At 48.3% G+C, this 18,296-nt stretch overlaps 1 protein-coding gene across 1 annotated transcript in view; it reads left to right on the top strand.

Annotated features, from left to right (window-relative positions):
* Window positions 1-18,296, top strand: part of EXOC4 (exocyst complex component 4) — a 420,816-nt gene that overhangs the window by 379,754 nt on the left and 22,766 nt on the right. The window contains exons 15-17 of the mRNA XM_064442315.1: window positions 2,677-2,818; window positions 5,539-5,717; window positions 7,383-7,542. Of these exons, the coding sequence (XP_064298385.1) occupies window positions 2,677-2,818; window positions 5,539-5,717; window positions 7,383-7,542 (481 nt within the window). The remainder of the gene's footprint in view (window positions 1-2,676; window positions 2,819-5,538; window positions 5,718-7,382; window positions 7,543-18,296) is intronic.

The following is an 18,296-nucleotide window of genomic DNA, read 5'->3' as shown; positions in this document are numbered from 1 at the left end:
CCGCCTGCCTCTGGCATGGTGGGGTCTTCTGTTGGACTGCAGGGGGTATCTGCTCCCCCGCTAAACCCCCAGGGGCTGCAGGGGGATATCTGCCCCACCGCTAACCTCCAGGGGCTGCAGGGGGATATCTGCCCCACCGCTAACCTCCAGGGGCTGCAGGGGGATATCTGCCCCACCGCTAACCTCCAGGGGCTGCAGGGGGGTATCTGCCCCACCGCTAACCTCCAGGGGCTGCAGGGGGTATCTGCCCCACCACTAACCTCCAGGGGCTGCAGGGGGTATCTGCCCCACCGCTAACCTCCAGGGGCTGCAGGGGGATATCTGCCCCACCGCTAACCTCCAGGGGCTGCAGGGGGATATCTGCCCCACCGCTAACCTCCAGGGGCTGCAGGGGGATATCTGCCCCACCGCTAACCTCCAGGGGCTGCAGGGGGATATCTGCTCCCCGACTAACCTCCAGGGGCTGCAGGGGGATATCTGCCCCACCGCTAACCTCCAGGGGCTGCAGGGGGATATCTGCCCCACCGCTAACCTCCAGGGGCTGCAGGGGGATATCTGCCCCACCGCTAACCTTCATGGGCTGCAGGGGGATATCTGCCCCACCGCTAACCTCCAGGGGCTGCAGGGGGATATCTGCTCCCCGACTAACCTCCAGGGGCTGCAGGGGGATATCTGCCCCACCGCTAACCTCCAGGGGCTGCAGGGGGGTATCTGCCCCCACCGCTAACCTCCAGGGGCTGCAGGGGGATATCTGCCCCACCGCTAACCTCCAGGGGCTGCAGGGGGATATCTGCCCCACCGCTAACCTCCAGGGGCTGCAGGGGGGTATCTGCTCCCCCGCTAACCTCCAGGGGCTGCAGGGGGACAGCCTGCCTCACCATGGTCTTCACCATGGGACGCAGGGGAATCTCTGGTGCAGCACTTGGGGCACCTCCTCTCCTACTTCTTCACTGAACTTGGTGTCTGTAGGGTTGATTCTCTCACTTCTTTCTCTGGCTATAATTGCAGTTTACTTGGGTTTTTTTTTCCCCCTTCTTAAATATGTTATCCCAGACATGCTACCGCCATCTCTGATGGCCTTGGCCTTGGCCAGTGGCCGGTCTGTCTTGGAGCCGGCTGGCGTGGGCTCTGTCAGACACGGGAGGCTTCTAGCAGCTTCTCACGGAAGCCACCCCTGTAGCCCCCCCAGCTACCAAAACCCTGCCATGTAAACCCAATACAATGGCAGAGTGAAAGAGTGTTCCTGGGGAGACAGGAAAGCTCTAGTCCCGTCGTGGCACCAGTTACAGCTCAAATACAGCTCTGGTTACCCATGCTCAAGACCAATTAATTGAAACCAGAAGGGGTGCAGAGTGGTGGAGTCACCATCCCTGGAGGTATTTAAAAGATGTGTAGATGTGGCACTGAGGGACATGGTTTAGTGGTGGGCTTGGCAGTGCTGGGCTAATGCTTGGACTTGATGATCTTAAGGGTCTTTTCCAACCTAAATGATTCTGTGATTCTATGAAGAGGGATGTCAGGGATGGAGAATTCCATAAGGCAAAGAATTATGTTGGCATTTGAAGAACCAAATATAAAACATCAGGGAAAAAGTTTAGGCTGGAAATTAGATCCCAAACTGTAACTTCACTGTTAGAGAAGTGATGTGTTGCAGGAGCCAGTGAGGGTAAAAATCTGAACAACTTCAGTATGGCACGCAAGTTTATACTCAAGGCTAAGGGACACAGAGCTTGTGGGGATCGACTTGATGATCCAGGAGATCCCTTGCAATGCCGTTCTTTAATTCAAGTGGAATTGTCTAAGCAGAGCTGCCTGATTTCAAACATTGCTAATCACCCTATGCAGGAAGTAATTTCTAAAGTGCTGCTTGAATGAGGACTTGAACTCGGATATTTGGGATACGCTTCCTCTAATTAGGGCGGAATATATGATAACGGCGTGTTCCTCTTGTTAGCGAAGCTGCTTCTTCAGCTCGAGTGGCAGCAATTTGTGTTGCAGGGGAGAAGGTTCAGGTACTGTGCTAAAATATAAGGGATGAAGGCTGCAGAGTTACAGCTGCACTGACACGTCTCCAAGAGAGACGGAGCGCTCATGACTGGGAAAAACTCAGGGTGCGTTTTTAAAGAGGCCTCAGTGGGAGGGAAACAGTTGGTCCATGCCCAGCTCATACCTGTTGCCTGCTTTTTAATTGCTTTGCTGCCTAAGAGCTGTGTTTTATTAACAAGAAAGAAGAAAGCTTCAGAGGTGCCTCTGAAGGGATGGGGGCAGGCAAAGACTCACTTGATATTACATGTGGAAGTCTGCGGTGACCAAAGAGGACCATCTTTGCTGTCGGTGCCGTGCTTTGGCTCCCAAGCAGCAATTTTCTCACTCCGAGCAGAGCAAGATAAATGTTCCTGGTTTCTGCAGCTACAGAAGTACTCATCTCAGAGCAATATCTTCCCAAGCAAATGTATTCTGGTGGTTGATTAAACCCCTCAGATTCACTTTGGAGTTTAATCAAATGCAGAAGCAGTTTGTTGCCTCATACACTCCCAAATTATAGACGTTATTGCTCAGCCGAAGGTGGGAGAGAACACACATATTTAGGGTGGAAGCAGACAAGATGCTGTGGTTGCTAAAGCTGAGCGGTACTGATGAAGTATGTCTCAAATTTATACTATCTTCTCTCGCTAGCCATGTCTCCTGGCCAGGACAGCCATGCCAGTACGGAACACTTCCCTGCATCCGAACAGATCCTGCAAACCCTGAGTGAGCTGGCCAGGTCTTTTCAAGAGATGGCTGACCGCTGCCTGCTGGTTCTGCATTTGGAAGTCAGGTAAAAGCCCTGAATTTGGGTATTGCGGGTGAGCTCGGGAGGCTACAGGTTAAGATTGTGGCTTAACCGGATATATTTGCCTGCTGTAGCGTCAAGGTCAGTCCAGAAATGCCAGATCTCATCACTACAGATGGCCAAACGTGGGATGGAACCAGGATACCAAAAGTGGAGTTTCCTAGGGAGGTCTGTCTTGAGTTTCAGAGATTAGGAAAAATTGGTTTTCTGGGGACTTTGTCCTTCAAAAAAAGGCACAATGATATTTTAATAGTCTAACAGGTGTCTGCGCATTTATTAACCACTGCGCTTTGGAGCTTTTCTTACTACTTTTTCAAATATAACAGAAACTGGGAAACCAGCTGGATTTTTTAAAGGGATGGATAATTTTATGATGTCTCTGACTTCACATGCAAAGATCAAAGGCAGCAAATCCCTTTCTTCAGCCTGCCAGCTGTCCACTCTGGGGCTGGGAAGACATTTTTCTCTTATGCATCGTATCAGCCAGGTGTGTTTTCATTGCTTCCCTTTTCTCTGAAGCATCAAAAAGAAGTGGATGTCAGAGACGGGCAACGAGACTTGATGGACCATCAGTTGGTTCTGCCGTGACACATCATGAGCCACATTGTGTCCTTGTGTCCATTGGCAGCGCTCTGGTGAAATCAGTAGGTAGCTTCAAAAAAAAAATACACATTAGTTATTGTCAGCAATCCTTCAACCTGCTATCCATCATCTGCTGGCCTCTTGATTGCAGGCATCACAGATGAGCTGGGGTTTGAAGGATTCGAGGAAAAGGTTGTTAAGGTATGGAAATGGAGCGGCTTTCCAGCTGCGATGTAATGCGAGGCGATGCCCGAGCTAACCCGGACTCGTGGTTTGGGCACCAGCCTAAATGGGTCTCTGCCCTCAGTCCTCTGGGGCTTTCCATCACACTTGGGTTAAGCAGAAATAAGTGCAAATGTAATTCAGGAAAAAATTTCACAGTCGTTTTAGAGCAGACCATTGCCCACCTCCCCTAGTGCTTCTAACAGGGGCCCCGCGTTGATGCTGTAAATACACCAAAGTGTGTTGCTCTGTGCAATGGGTGGAAAGGATTGAGAAAAAGAGTTGCTAACGACCAGAAAAATCCCCAGCGGGGCGGGAGCTTCCCCATATGCATCACTCTGCGTTCGCAACCACCTGCAGTAACAGGGAAAAATCCCAGTCCCTCTGATGGCTGTTACTAGCCCGTTTCTCTGAGATTCCTACGCCAGCTCCCCGGATCCGTGCCATTGCCAAGGTGCATAGTACAATGTCTATTCATTCACAGAAACCCTGTGCTTTAAACAGGCACTCAGAGCACATTTGTAAAGAGCCTGGGAACTTATCCGGCCTCTGGCTGTTGCAGGTGCAGTCTAAGGAAACACCAGCAAACACCAAAGCGGATTTGAGCGACGCAATTATCCCCTTGTACTTCTGCTCCCTTAGGGCCCCCTGTTCGTTCACAGCTCTGCCAGATGCAGGTTGGCACCAGCCCCGCGTTGGCTTCTCCTCCTCCAGGACCGTGTGGGCACGACCTGAGGACAGCGGTCACTGAAATCCTGCTCCTTGGATTTATATCTGCTTCCTTAAAGGAAATCCCTTGGCGCATTCGGATCGTTAACCATTTCTTTTATTACAAATAACCATGGAGTTTTAGATTACTTAATGCCTGTTACAGTATTTTCCTATTAAAAAGCCCAATATAGAATTATATAGGAGCAGGCACTAAAGAGTGCAAACAGATGTTTTTACTCTTGGAATTGCCCTAAATTGAATATGCTTGCGACAGCTGCCTCAAGGACATGTTCCAGGAGGATGGGGGGCAGGAGAGCGAGGACACACTTGTCAAAGCTTCTCCCACCCCCGCACAGCTCCCCGCTCTTTGGGACGGTCTGGTGCGAACTTTCTGTCTCAGTGTGCTGATGTTGAGCTGTGCTTCAAATGCAAGGGATAGTTCACCCAGGCTGTGGTTTGGCTGTGTTCCCCTGACAGATGCAATTCAGAACCCAACCAACCTCCTGTCCCTGTTGACTGATGTGGGTGAAACCCAAGAATTACAAAAGTAGGAGTTTTGCTGTTGACTGTGCTGGACATAGCATTTTCCTCTGTAGGTTCAAGAGAAATTATTTAATTACAGTTTTTTGCAGAACCCTAATAGGTGATTTGAGCGCACAGAATTTCTCCTTCGATGAAGGGATGATCGTTGGGCACGTTGCCTACCGTCCTACCAAGCAGGTGAACAGAAAAGGAAGTTGCAATAGTGCTAAATGCTTGGGAATAGGCTCAACCTTGGCCTGCTAATTATCATTTCCCATCCCCTGGCTTGCTCCTTCTGCCAGTTATAACTGTTATTAGGTCTTTATGGTACGTAGAAGGAGTTCTTATTTGAGCACCTGTATGGAAGTGCTGCTGAACCAGCATGTGTGAAGTTGGAGAACCTGGTGAAAAGGCACTTGGCCACTTTACTGGGATGGCGTAGGTCAGGTCTGTTAATGAAGAGACCTTTGTATTCACCTCTCAAGATGGGACAAGGACACGTCAAGAGGAGGATGTGTTTAATGCCCACAAAACGACCCATTTCTTAAAGTTGTTATTTTTTACTTGCTTGAACATTGGAAGGCAAATGAGAAGGCAACACTTTACATACCCACCAATATTTTAACATTGGGGTTGTTGCATTGTAACATCTCTCTTTTCTCTCACAGAGTTCATTGCTTCCACTACCTGATCCCGCTGGCTAAACAAGGGAACTACGCCATCGTCGCCAACGTGGAGAGTATGGACTATGACCCTCTTGTCGTCCGGCTCAACAAGGACATCAGCGCTATCGAGGAAGCCATGAGCGCCAGCCTCCAGCAGCACAAGTTCCAGTACATCTTTGAAGGTCAGACATTTACCGTGAGAGATTGGTTCTTACGAAATGATTCTTCATTCTCATCCCACAGCTCAACAGTATCCCTTTTTGGGGGTAATACTGTGGTGCTGTTGCTACCCACAGCGGAGCGATAAGTGAGACCCCTGCAAACACAGGGCATTCAAAACCTTGTTGCCTCCATACCATTTCTGAGCGTATCTGGGTGAATAGGAAGAAATGGGCCCACGCTGAGTAGGAAAGCAGTAAGTTGATGCACGTGCAGGACAGTTCTTCCTCGGGAAGCCTTAGGGCATGTGTATACATCACAAGCACATCTCAGTTATGGCACAGTTCCTATCCGAAGTGTAGCCATTCCATTTCTAAAATTAAATTTAGAGAACATTAGCTCTTCTGATGTTTCATCTGTCGTGATTACCTTGGAGAATATAAATCATGTCTTGGTTCATCTCCCCTGTATTTATTTGTGGCACTGACACACAGTTCTCTTGCCTGCACGCCAGGATACGTGTCCTTTTATGTGGTGGTTGTTCAAAGTCAGGAGAAGGCGGGGACTGGAGGTGCACCCATTGCCCAGGACAAGATGTCAGCAGGGATGAAGGCTTTGCAAGCCTGGCTAGCCTTATTTTGGCCACTGCTTACTGGTCCTAGAGAAGGCTCTCAGTGCCTGTGTACTTCCCCTCAGTACCCGTGTCGCAACTGATGGAGCATTTCTTATTCAGTTGTTTCCTGAGCTGTGTCAATCCGTGGCAAACTGAGTGATCACCAGCACGTTGTAGAGCTCCTCTTACAGGTCAGGTCTACTGTGTCTGTTCAAGGAGAGAGCGAAATGGCTTCAGACAGAGCCATGGGGACTGTTCGCACCTCGCTAAGCCATAGGGCTGAAATTCATACACATGGTCTTCATGGAATGTAGGCACCTCTTAAGCCCAGTTTGGGGATTTACGTACACCCTGTGCTGGTTGCTTGTGCATGAATGTATTTTCTTAATTCAGACTTCTAATCGATGTCTAGTCTTGTACAGACCTGTGTACTGTGTGAATCAGGCTGGGTTTTTTTCCTTCTGGAATGTGACGTGAATGGATACATCATTTTGGGGGTGGCTGTGACTTTCAGTAGCTGGCTGTGTCCTTCAGCAGCAGAGGAAAGATGGAGACATCATTCAGCCACAAGAAACTCTTCAGAACTGATCAGAGAGAGGCTGTGCATCAAGTGCATTGAAATGCAGACCATTTCTGCTCTTGTGGACTGCGAGCCTACCAGGGAAAAATGCCACCCTTGATAGCAGATTAAAATACTGTCATTTTGTAGGAGCAGTAGTGGTCCCTTGCTCTGCCCAGACAGAGAGAGGGACTGAAAGGGACATTATGCAAAGCCTGATTATGAATCTGGAAGTGCCCGGGAAATATCAATGGTTATGATAATGCAACTTTGAGTTTTTGTAGTGTTTGGAGGCATTTTTGTAGTTTTACTAAAGAAGAAAACCTTGAGGAAAGTCCTCCTAAAATGCACAGGGAAGATGTTGAGGGCCGTTTCCACGTACAGGCCAGTGTATCTCCTGTTCCAGTTCACAGGTACCACTTAGCAGCGCTGATTCACGGGGTTTATGATGAATTGTTGTCACTGAACGTCTTCCTCCTGTGATTTTGTTGTTTGTTTCCCCCCTCACCCTTGCAGGTTTGGGCCACCTTATTTCCTGCATTCTGATCAACGGCGCCCACTACTTCAAGCGCATCAGTGAATCTGGCATCAAGAAAATGTGTAGGAACATCTTCATCCTTCAGCAAAACCTGACGAACATCACCATGTCACGTGAGGCTGACCTGGACTTCGCAAGGTGAGCAGAGCGCCCCATGTTGTGTTTGTTACTATTTTGACGTCCACATGGACAGAGGTAGTTCTTTCCAAGAGTTTCACCACTCGTGCGTGCAGCTGGATGGATATCACATTAAACCCATAGAACTGTTAATTGTAATATTTACTTTCCCCTTTGTTGACCAACATTCAGAGCAACATGGATCACTTGAGCTCAGCATGAGCTCAAAGTCGAGGTCCCACCAAAGCCTCTGTGCTTGGGGCTTCCTGGTGGTGTGGTTCTCCTAAGACCAAAACCCAGGCAAGGAAAAGCTTCTAGGTGTAGGTCTTGGTGGAACGTAAACTGGATGATTCTGTGGCCTGGATTCTTGCCCAGATGAGTAATACTTTGGTTTGTTGAAGGCTTAAAGTGTTACCAGTTCACAGGAACGGTGTGTGTGAGCCTCAGGGGTGCCACATGCTGTCTCCCTTCAAGTTCTGTTGCTATTAAAATAGTAGTAATAGCAAAATAAAAACAAAACTGGACGTGATAGATCCGCTGCAAGTTTCTCACCAGTCTTGCTGCTTTACTGACTAAAAGGGGATCATTTGAGGAATAAGCAAACGCTGAACGGTGCATGCTTTGCACGTGGACCTAGGGTGATGACTACCTGTAGCTGTATTGGCTGACCTTCGGTGGCGGCAGCTGGTTCAGCAACAGGCAGCTGAGCCCAAGGAAGAGCCAGTGGAAGAATCTGGCACTTTCAAATTATGGCACGTAGATCAAACAACAGAGTTTTGCCGGACACTCGGATATGACCCACCACAAACGCTGGAAGTAGTTGGTGTCATCATTTGGCCATCGCTCTTGGAGACTGAATTACGAGAGAAGCACAACTCCCTCAGATGAGGGAGAGTAGGTATGACTGAGTGCCTCATTTACTTGGGCTCTCATATGGGGAATGATCTCATTATTGAATTAATTTCTTCATAATAACATTGACATGGAGAAGTTATGAATGCTGAGGCCTGGAGGAGGGGGAGAAAGATCCATTACAACCTCTCCAAGGAATAGAGTTCCCAAATTCAATCTTTCCTTTTTTAAATGATTTTTTTTTCCCTGATCTGTTGAAATGTTAAATAAATTAGCCCAGTTTTTTGGCAGGAAGATCAGAGCTTGAGCATGTGTTGACAGCAACTGGCACCCAAATAATGAAATGCTGACCAAGCGCTGCTGGAGGCTGGCACGGCATGGCTGGCCGTTTTCCGGAGAGGTCTTGAGTAGCCATGGAGCTCTGACTCATAGTGCTGCATGGTTCGACGTGGAGTTTGAAGGGAAGGTCGAGGAGGGAATAGGTTGACCCTTCCCAGTCTTGCTTGGTATGCTAGACCAGCACCTTTCACAGCATCAGACATACAGCAGCCTTCTTCATACATGAGTTCTGTGACAAGCAGATTTTTGCCTGCGCCATTGGAGCTGCTGGGTACCGTCAACGACAGCTGCGGAGCTCGGAAGGGATGCCTGAGCTTTCTGCACAGTAGCATCAGCTGCTTTGTGGTAACTGTGATGCAGATTTCTTCCCATAATATAAATTCAACAACGTTTCCTTTTAGCTTTCATGACTCCGTTGCTTCCCTCTTCCTTTTGGGGAAGATTTCTGTGATCTAGAGAGTATGTTTTATTCTTTTGTTCTTCAGAAGACTTCTGAATGCTTATTATCCAGATTCCCCTTTTACATAAACAAGGTGTCTCCTGCATCCAAACCCTGCCCTGCTCACCTGAATTTACGATTACCCGAGCAAGTTCTCATGTTACCCCAGGGACTCCAGTTACCGAGGTCTTCTCAAACTATAAAATAAACATAATGGTTCACCCCCAGAAAGCATAAAATAACATCAATGTAGGATAAAAGTGATTTGTACTTCTGTGATATTGCCATATAGGAATCTATAAATGCTTTGCACAGTAGCTAACTGTTTTGCATTTTTCAAGCTGAGAGATGAAGAGCAAGCGGTTATTTCATGTACAGGAGCAGAGGCAGAGCTGATGGAGAAATGCTCACTCACCTGCTCTTCCTTCCCCTCTGCACCTCCTGGTAACTGGGGGTAAATTCCCTCCCTGTGTCACCTCTGCAGGGAACTGGGTGGTCATTAGTGAGGGGAGGGGAAGGGAAGAGAGGAGAGGAGAGGAGAGGAGAGGAGAGGAGAGGAGAGGAGAGGAGAGGAGAGGAGAGGAGAGGAGAGGAGAGGAGAGGAGAGGAGAGGAGAGGAGAGGAGAGGAGAGGAGAGGAGAGGAGAGGAGAGGAGAGGAGAGGAGAGGAGAGGAGAAGAGAGGAGAAGAGAGGAGAAGAGAGGAGAAGAGAGGAGAAGAGAGGAGAAGAGAGGAGAAGAGAAGAGAAGAGAAGAGAAGAGAAGAGAAGAGAAGAGAAGAGAAGAGAAGAGAAGAGAAGAGAAGAGAAGAGAAGAGAAGAGAAGAGAAGAGAAGAGAAGAGAAGAGAAGAGAAGAGAAGAGAGAGAAGAGAAGAGAAGAGAAGAGAAGAGAAGGAAGATTTATGAAGTGGGTCTAGCCCAGCTTGGGACTCACTGCCCCATCTGGTGTCTTTGCATTTGCTCTATGCAAAATAATTCAACATTGATTTCTTTAAGGAACTTGATTAGAAGCCCTGGGCTCCTTTGATCAGGGAGAGACATAATAGTTTTTTTAGTTCGGTATTTTTTTGACCCACAAAGAAAAATGGAATTTCTCAGGCAGTTATGGAGCTCTTCACCCTCCAGGTTGGATCTAAGCCTCATCTGAAGCCGCCTGGCTTATGCTTTTCTGGACAGTCAGTTCGCTGCCTCTGTTGCTCCCTTACCTTCTTGATATTTCTTTGTCCAAGAGAGTGTGGCACTCAGGGTTCAAGAAGCAATTAGCCACAATTAGCGATCAATACATCACTCTTCATACATTAAGTTTTCATTCTGGAACAGGTGCTCTGTGGGCCTTTTCTGAAAGTGAATGCATTTAAAGTCTGGTGTGCTCAAGTTTATAGGAAAGACGGGACCAGTTGAGAAAGGGACTTTCAAGATTTTCCTGGGAGTCATGCTTTTGATTTTAGGTTTGGTTTTGGTTTTATTTTTCACCTTTTATATATTCTTCAAAGCTTTCTATGGACCCCAAAGAGCACTGGGCACCCCTGTTCTTCTCTTAGTTGGTGCCTTGCCTTAGGCAGTCGAAACCCCAACCAGGGAAGCTGGAGGGGAAAGATCTTTCTCCTCTGAAGCCAAAATCACGTAGAGGATTCACAGCAAAATCTTAACCCATGTAACACTCACTGGTTCTGGTGAGACTTTTACTATTTAAATCACATTTTTCAAAAGATCTGTAACCTGCGGGTAACAACAGCAGGATTTGCTGCTTTGGGAGTAGTACCATGGCAGGGGGGGAAATCTATTTCAAATGAGTTTTGCTTTGAGATTCTCAGTTCAAGGTAGAGTGGGGTAGGGAAACTCTCTGCAGAGCATCACGAAGCAGAGCCAGAGCACGTTTCCATCAAAAAAAAAAAATAAATTGCCAAGTTTTGTGAGCTCTAGCAAGGAGTTTCTCCACCGACAGGAGAAAGGTTAAAGTAGACTGGTTCTGACTGCTGAGGTGTCGCAAAATGATTTGTAGCATTTGCTAAATTTCCTGCAAATATTAATAGGTTTTTTCCTTGTATGTGTGTTCAGTATCTAGGCCAGCAGAAATGCAGTCAGTCATTAAGGCATCCGCTACAAAATTAAAGAAAAAGCAGTATTTTCTTCCCGTACATAATACCTAGGCATATACTGCAAAGTCTCAGACTAAGTGTGGACTCCAAATACCTCCACGTTTTGGAATTTTCAGACCCAGAATTAGATTTATTAGAGGGATAAAATTCAGCTTCAAATTTGGATTCCCGTTCAGGTCTTTTCCCTTGTGCCTTCTTTCCTACACTCCCTCTATCCCCACCAAAAATTATGCTTGCATGTTTATGCAGAGATTTCATCTTAGGTGGGCAAAAAGGGTTAGGTTTCTGCTTCAGACTTATCCTTAAAGAAAATATCATTCAACTCTTAGATGTTCATTTTCATTGAAGGAAAAAAAAAACTCTCAAACATACAGCAGTGCTAAAATTGCCCTATTCTTGAAAGTTAATTGAGGTGGTTGCAAGAGGAAGGGAGAGACCAGTGAGGAAATGTGAACAATTCATACAATGTGGTGTCATTTTTGACCTCTGAGATAAAGGATTTTGAGTGGTGCTACTCATCGTTACTGGGTCTGAAAGCGTCTTTCATCCCTTAAATGGTTTGCAGCATAGTGAACCAGAGGTGTCTGTACACCTACGAGTTAGATCGGAGGTTTTCTTGGTGCTGACATTCAAGTTAGCAGCTGCAATGGCCATCCATCCCACGGGGACCAAGAATCGCTTTTCCTGCTGCTGACGGTGTTCATCAGGGCTCTGACTGTATCTTTCTAGTAGAAGTGGCACCTACGTTGTCTCTGCCGGCGGATCCCAGCTGCTCCGGCGAAGTCCCCGGTGAGAAGGCATGGGGAGAAGCCATCAGCATGCAAGACAGTTGTTCACAGGTTGGCCATGAATAAGCCCTTGAAATGTAGTTCAGACACCTGTGATCAAATCTACCCGTATACAAGGGCTGCTTGAATTTTTATCGTTCACAAAAGCGAATGGCCTTTGCTTCTGCTCCCCGGCAAAATACAGCTGCAGCTGCTGCTCTGACCTTGTTCCTCTGCGTCTGTGCTCTCCCAGTGACACCCGTGGGGCTATGACATACATGTACTTGTTTGTATTCTTATATTCTCAGGGCAAACATCTTCCCTCCACCCATACAGCCACCTGCAGAGAGTCAGGAGAGAACGGCACTGGTCCTCATACTGGTTTCAAAGTGAGAATTGCCAAGGCGTTTGTAGGAAGCAGTTACAATTAACACCAGTTACCCCAAACGGGTCCTGGAAACACACCCTTTACCCAAAACCTTTCTTTTATTTAGATGGGGAGGGTAAGAGTGTATAGATGAAGGAGGATGCAGCTGGAGCTTTCTTCCAAACCAGTGTCAAACTACTGCATCGTTGGTTGGGTTGGGTACCAAGGTCAAGGTGCCAAGATGTCTGCACGGACCCACACGGTGTGATGGGAAGAGACTACTGTGGGTTTGGGAAGCAGCAAATCTGCCTCAGCTCTGCTCCAGCACTAATAAGCACTCTATTTTTGCTTGCAAGTGAGTAAATCACAGCAGCAGAGTGGCTATAGGCCCTCTGGGTTTAGGAGTAGCTCAGTTGATGGCAAGGGGCAGAGATGGCCTTACGCTGCAGTTTTCCAGGGCAAACAGGTTCATTGCTTTCAGCACGAACATCCATGGATTGTCCCGTCTCTGGTCACAGCTCTGATTCTTGCGTGGGAGGAACTGGAAAACACCACCGGGAACAATCTCCGAACCGCAGCAGACAGATTTCAGAGGGTGCTTTATGTCAGAGTGCAGTTCTGGTTCGGATGCTCAGCATTCAGGGCTCCTCTCCTGCTACAACTGGCAGGCAGGGGATTTTTTTGTTTGATTATAGAGGAGCAGGAGAGATTTGTACCTCTTGCCTAACGTGCAAGGCTGTCCCAGACAGGAGGAATAAGCAATAACTTGCTGCCATCTACTGGGTGCTGCAGAGGGAAAGGGAAGCCAGTGTGCATTAGAGATTCCTCAGACATCCCAGTGCGCTGAAAGATGTCCTTTGCATTGCCAAATGTTATTTCTGATTCCATTCTTGATAGATACAGAAACAGCAGGCTGTGTTTGCTGCCTGGGTGCCCAGGTTGCTTGAGGATATAGCTGGTCAAAGGAAGAGCTGTTCTTGATGCTTAGCTTGTGTGTGTTGAACCCCAGGTCCAACGGATCCTGCCCTGGATCCCCTTCGTTCAGTGGCAGGCTGTTGTTCTGCTCTCAGGTGCCTCTGCTGTGCTCCTGTGATGCTCCTCTGCTGCCTGTCTTCATTTGTGGTTCAGAGCTGGATGAGAAGGGTGTCTCAGATGTTATCCCTTGGGGCTGCACTCCCGCCAGGAGAAAATTTGGGGCATTTAAGATCATTCAGCCTGAGTAAAACCCATGTTAGTTGCATAGACAGCACAGTTACCAGGCTCTGTAACATGTGTATGCTCCACAGCACTTCAGATATTCAAAAGCAAATGGAACAGCCAACTAGAAGGGATACTGCAGGTAGTATCTTTCTACTGCAGGTGAAACTGAGCTTGAGCTGGGGTTGAGTATGCTGCAGATCTGTTCTTTCTTCCCTCCCTGTTGCTGGAGAAACTGGAAGCACAATAGTCCTGCTACTTCAATGTTTCCTTGCCCAAAAACCATGTCTTTCTGCCCCTGCGTTAGGAGCAGCCTGCCTGTGGGGGCTGAGGTTCCCAGAAAGCTGCTGGGGAGATGCCGTGATGGGTTCAGTATCACGGGGCTCAGCTGCAGAGAAAAGCGGCCAAACTGTAACAAGTCATGGCCACGGCTCATTTTCTGTGAAATATTAATCACTGAGTACAGGATAATATGTGGACCCAGACAGGAGGGGCATGGGCACCAGAGAAAGAGTAAAATAGCTGAGATCTAGCTGTTGTCCAGGAGCAGCCGGTGCGTGAAGCCTTTGCTCCCTGTTGGCCTCACTCATTACCTCTCCCGCAGGTCAGATGTGAGGATTTTTGGTTCCCAGATGCAATGGAGCCACTTCCATCGTGAAATAGCTATGACGGTCTCCCAGGTGTTTGGTCACTATTGCTGGGTATCAAGATTGGGTGTGAAATTTCAACCCATACGCAATGTTCTCTGCACGGCAGGGACAGCAGGTGGCTGTCACCTATATATCCTGTAATGTCTTGTCAGGGCTAGACAGCCCTACAGATTGAACCCCTTCCTTTTGCAGTCATCTACCGATGGGTTTTTTCGGTATTGTGATGTAGGCAAGCTGGTCACTGAGCCGTCCCCTCTTGTCTCTGCGTTGGAGGGAAAAACTCTTCCTTGTTCATAAAAACTGCAAATGCGTTAGTCTGGAGGAACTCCTCTCCCCCCACTTTATAGCCCAAGGTTCTCAGTGCTGTGGAAGGTAAAAGGCATCAGTATGGATCCTAGGAAGACCCTTCTCTATAGAGGAGCCTGAAGCAGAACAGGCCCTGGAAGAAAGGCTTCTCTTTGCTGACAGCGTGGGAACGACGTGTTATCTCCATCATGGTGCTGGACTCATGTTGTGTATCTGTGGAGCATGACCTCATTTTGGTTTTGCTGCTTTTAATTAACAAAGCTGCTTTAGTTTTCAGTTAAGGACTCGGTTACAACAAAATCTGTATTTTCTTTTCCTTTCTTTTCTCTCTTGTTTTCTCCCCCCTGTAGTTTCCACTGAGCTTTGATCTCAATGCAGGTTTAATTAGCTGTAATTAGTGGTTTCACTGCATTAACCAAAAATCCCAACCACAGAGGATGAAAAAACACCCCTCAGCTTGATGCCCCTCCTCCCTTTTGCTTCCCCCAGTGCTTTGGGGTATCAGAGACTGTGTCCCCGTATGGTCTGTCACCAGACGGGTGCTGCTAGGTGATGCCCTGTGCACCCCAAGCTTCCCCGTTACGGACTTATTGGAACTACACCCATCCATGTAGTTTAACTTCCAGTTAAATCTGCAGCTGCTGTGATTTTGGTAGGACATCCATTTATGCCTTCACAACATTTCATAGAGCGTTTGTTGGGGTTTCTGACTGCTCTCCACATTACAGTACATTAACAGCAAGGTGCCTGCTCGAGACTTCCCAAACTTTCAGCTTCTGCAGTCCTGCGTGAGCTTCTGGAAGCCATGGCATGGCCATGTCCTGTGCTGGAGCTGCCCAGCTCCTCAGCACGGAAACAAGAGGGGTTCTTGGAAGATGTGACTCTGATCTGGGGAAACCCAAATCACTGGTCTGCTCTCCTCCATGGAGAAATAACATGTAGTTGGCCACACAGTTCATCTGGTTGGTCACAACACAGAAGAAACCAGCTTGTCAAGCTGGTGTAGAGCAGTGCTGAGGATCAGGTCTCCTGTCAAGATACCCCACACCGAGCCTCACCAACCAATCGTGTTGGAAGAGGTCTCTGTTCCTCTGACTGGCTCAGAAGCTTTATAGAATCATAGAGTCACAGAATCATTAAGGTTGGAAAAGACCTCTAGGATCATCAAGTCCAACCACCAACCCAACAACCCCAGGCCTCCTAAACCTCGGCCTGAAGTGCCACATTCACATGCTCTTTGAACCCCCCCAGGGACGGTGACTCCCCCACCTCTCTGGGCAGCCTGTGCCAATCCCTGACCGCTCTGGCAGGGAAGGCATTTTCCCTCATCTCCAACCTAAACCTCCCCTGACGCAGCCTGAGGCCGTTCCCTCTCGTCCCATCACTGGTGACTTGGGAGCAGAGACCGACCCCCCCCTCACTCCAGCCCCTCTCAGGCAGCTGCAGAGAGCGAGAAGGGCTCCCCTCAGCCCCCTCTTCTCCAACACTGGACAATGCCGTATTCCCAGATGCCCAACACTGGAGATCTTAGATGGGTCCCAGTTCACCATGGGGCAAGTGTTTCCGCTTACCATGTCTGTGCCAAAATTGGCTGTTTTCAGTCTCCTGCATGCACCCAATCTCCTTGCAGTGCTGGGAGTCAAAAGACTCTCCCTGTCCCTTCCTCCGTTCTCCAGGATTAAAGGTTGGTGAAATTCAGATCTAAGCTTTATGTCCATGAGTGTTTTAGAGAGGAGTTTGGCCAGTCTTTGAATCGCTGGCCCGTGGTGCTAGGATATACAGGATAGGCAACACCCCTGTCACGAAGCCTGAAAATGGTTCTCAGGTCATCTGGCCAGAGCGAGGAGGACCCATGCTCTGAATCCCATGTTTCCCCAGCACTCAGAAGCCATCTCTTGCTGTCCCAGGTTTGTCATTTTGGGAAGGGAAGCCTTCCCGAGGCCAGAAATTGCACTTTTCTTGCTGAGCCGTGACCACCCCCTCCAGGTATTTGTTGTTTGATGCAAAAAAAAAGACTTCTTTGTGGAGACTGATGTGTCCTGGCAGGTTTGGAGGTCAGGGCTTTCTGCTGTCCCCAGCTAAGGTCTCTCTCCTGAAGTGTGAAGGCTTAAAATTCCTTTTAATTCACTGTCAGCGGCCGCCAATGGTAAATTCATTCCCAGGATAATCTGTATTAGTGCTGTGCTCTGGCCAGTCTTCTGTCACCTGGGTCCTTTCAGCCCTATCCCCTTCTGCGGGGTCGATACACCCAAAGCGGATCAGTGAAATCAGCTGCTGGAAGGACTTTGTTTCTCCCATCTTTGGGCATCGTGGTGGACATCAGATGTGCGTAGATCCAAACAGCCCTGGTTTGTGCAGGTCTGAAATACTCCCTAGAACCGCACTCGGTGCTTTATCCGCCTCATCTGGCAGACTAGCCCCAAAACATACTGTATTTTATTCGCCGTGCAAAATGCGTAGCCAGTACACAACAAAAGCTCAGCGGCTCTTTACAGCGCACCATCGTACAGGAGGAAAGCAGCATCCAGCTCTGAAGGCTCGGTGAGAATTTGTGATTGCACTTGCGTATACCCGGCGATGCCCACACCTCAGCAAACGCCACCTTCCTCTTCTTCTCTGCACAGCGGGCCCCGGTGCAGCGCAGTAAATTAGAGCGGGGAACTGATCCAGCCTTGGGGGGGAAGAGCTACGGTTTGGGTTTTGCATCAGCTTTTTCTCTTTTATTTTTTGGCAGAATCAGCTCCCCGGTCTGGTTCACAGCGGGCCTTGCAAACAGCTGTGCTGGCACAACTGAAGGAGAGGGAACAAATAAGGAAATGAGCTGTAAGGCTCTGAAACAATGTTCCTGCAAATGGAACTTTATCCTAAATTAGGATAAGCTGTGAAGGAGGGGTGAAGAAGGGGAATTGCTTATGGTAGGAGCAGAGGGGAGGCAGGAGGAGTGAACATGTCCTTGTGCAGAAGACACTGAACCGTCTTTGGGCCATTTGGCCTCGCTCCAACCTGAAGACGGACAACTTTTCTTCTCAGGTTTGCTGAGCAGCGGATTTCTCATTCATTGCGCGTGCCTGGGAAATGCCTTGCCTGCTGCTCATTCTCCACATTAGTAAAAAACTCTAAAATGCCCTAATAGTGATATACCAGATGTTCGGAAGCAAAGAGCCTGACTCTTGGGGGATGACATTTCTCGTGTTTGTCCTTAAGTAATTTTCGCATAATGAGAGCACTTGAGCACATGAAGATGGAAAGAAAGTGGCTGAACCACTGGGTAATGACAGCACATCACTCCTTTGGTGACTGCATGGATTATGAATTCCTCAAGGAGGGGTTTTTGCTGGCTTTGTAATTAAAAGACACACCAGGTATTTTATAGATGCGTGGTCCATGGCAGCCAGAAGAACACGCGCTGAAGTCCCGCAAAGTATTTAAGCCTGAGTTTAACTTTCAGATGCGCAGGTTGACCCGTTGAACTGATGAATACGTGCTCTATAACTAGAGGTCTGCCACAGTCACCTCTCCATCGGAGCTGGTTGTCCTCGGTTCCCTTTACAGCAAGTAGTGAGAAGTGAGCACGATTAGAGTGTGATTTTCTGAATTGGTTTAAATTTCCTTTGAAATGAGATGAAGGGCCCCCTAGGAGTGCCTGTTGCTTTCTCACAAGGATCGGGGAGCAGAGGTGACCTGCTCAGGTGGAATTATCCACAGCAGACATCTATCACTAGGTAAGATGAACCCCCTCCCTGGCTGTCTGGGGTCAGGAG

The sequence above is a fragment of the Phalacrocorax carbo genome, chromosome 1 (genome assembly GCF_963921805.1).
Source record: "Phalacrocorax carbo chromosome 1, bPhaCar2.1, whole genome shotgun sequence".
NCBI classification, from domain to species: domain Eukaryota; kingdom Metazoa; phylum Chordata; class Aves; order Suliformes; family Phalacrocoracidae; genus Phalacrocorax; species Phalacrocorax carbo.
The sequence above is the reverse complement of the archived record's forward strand: the minus strand, read 5'-3'. Positions and strand labels throughout refer to the sequence as shown.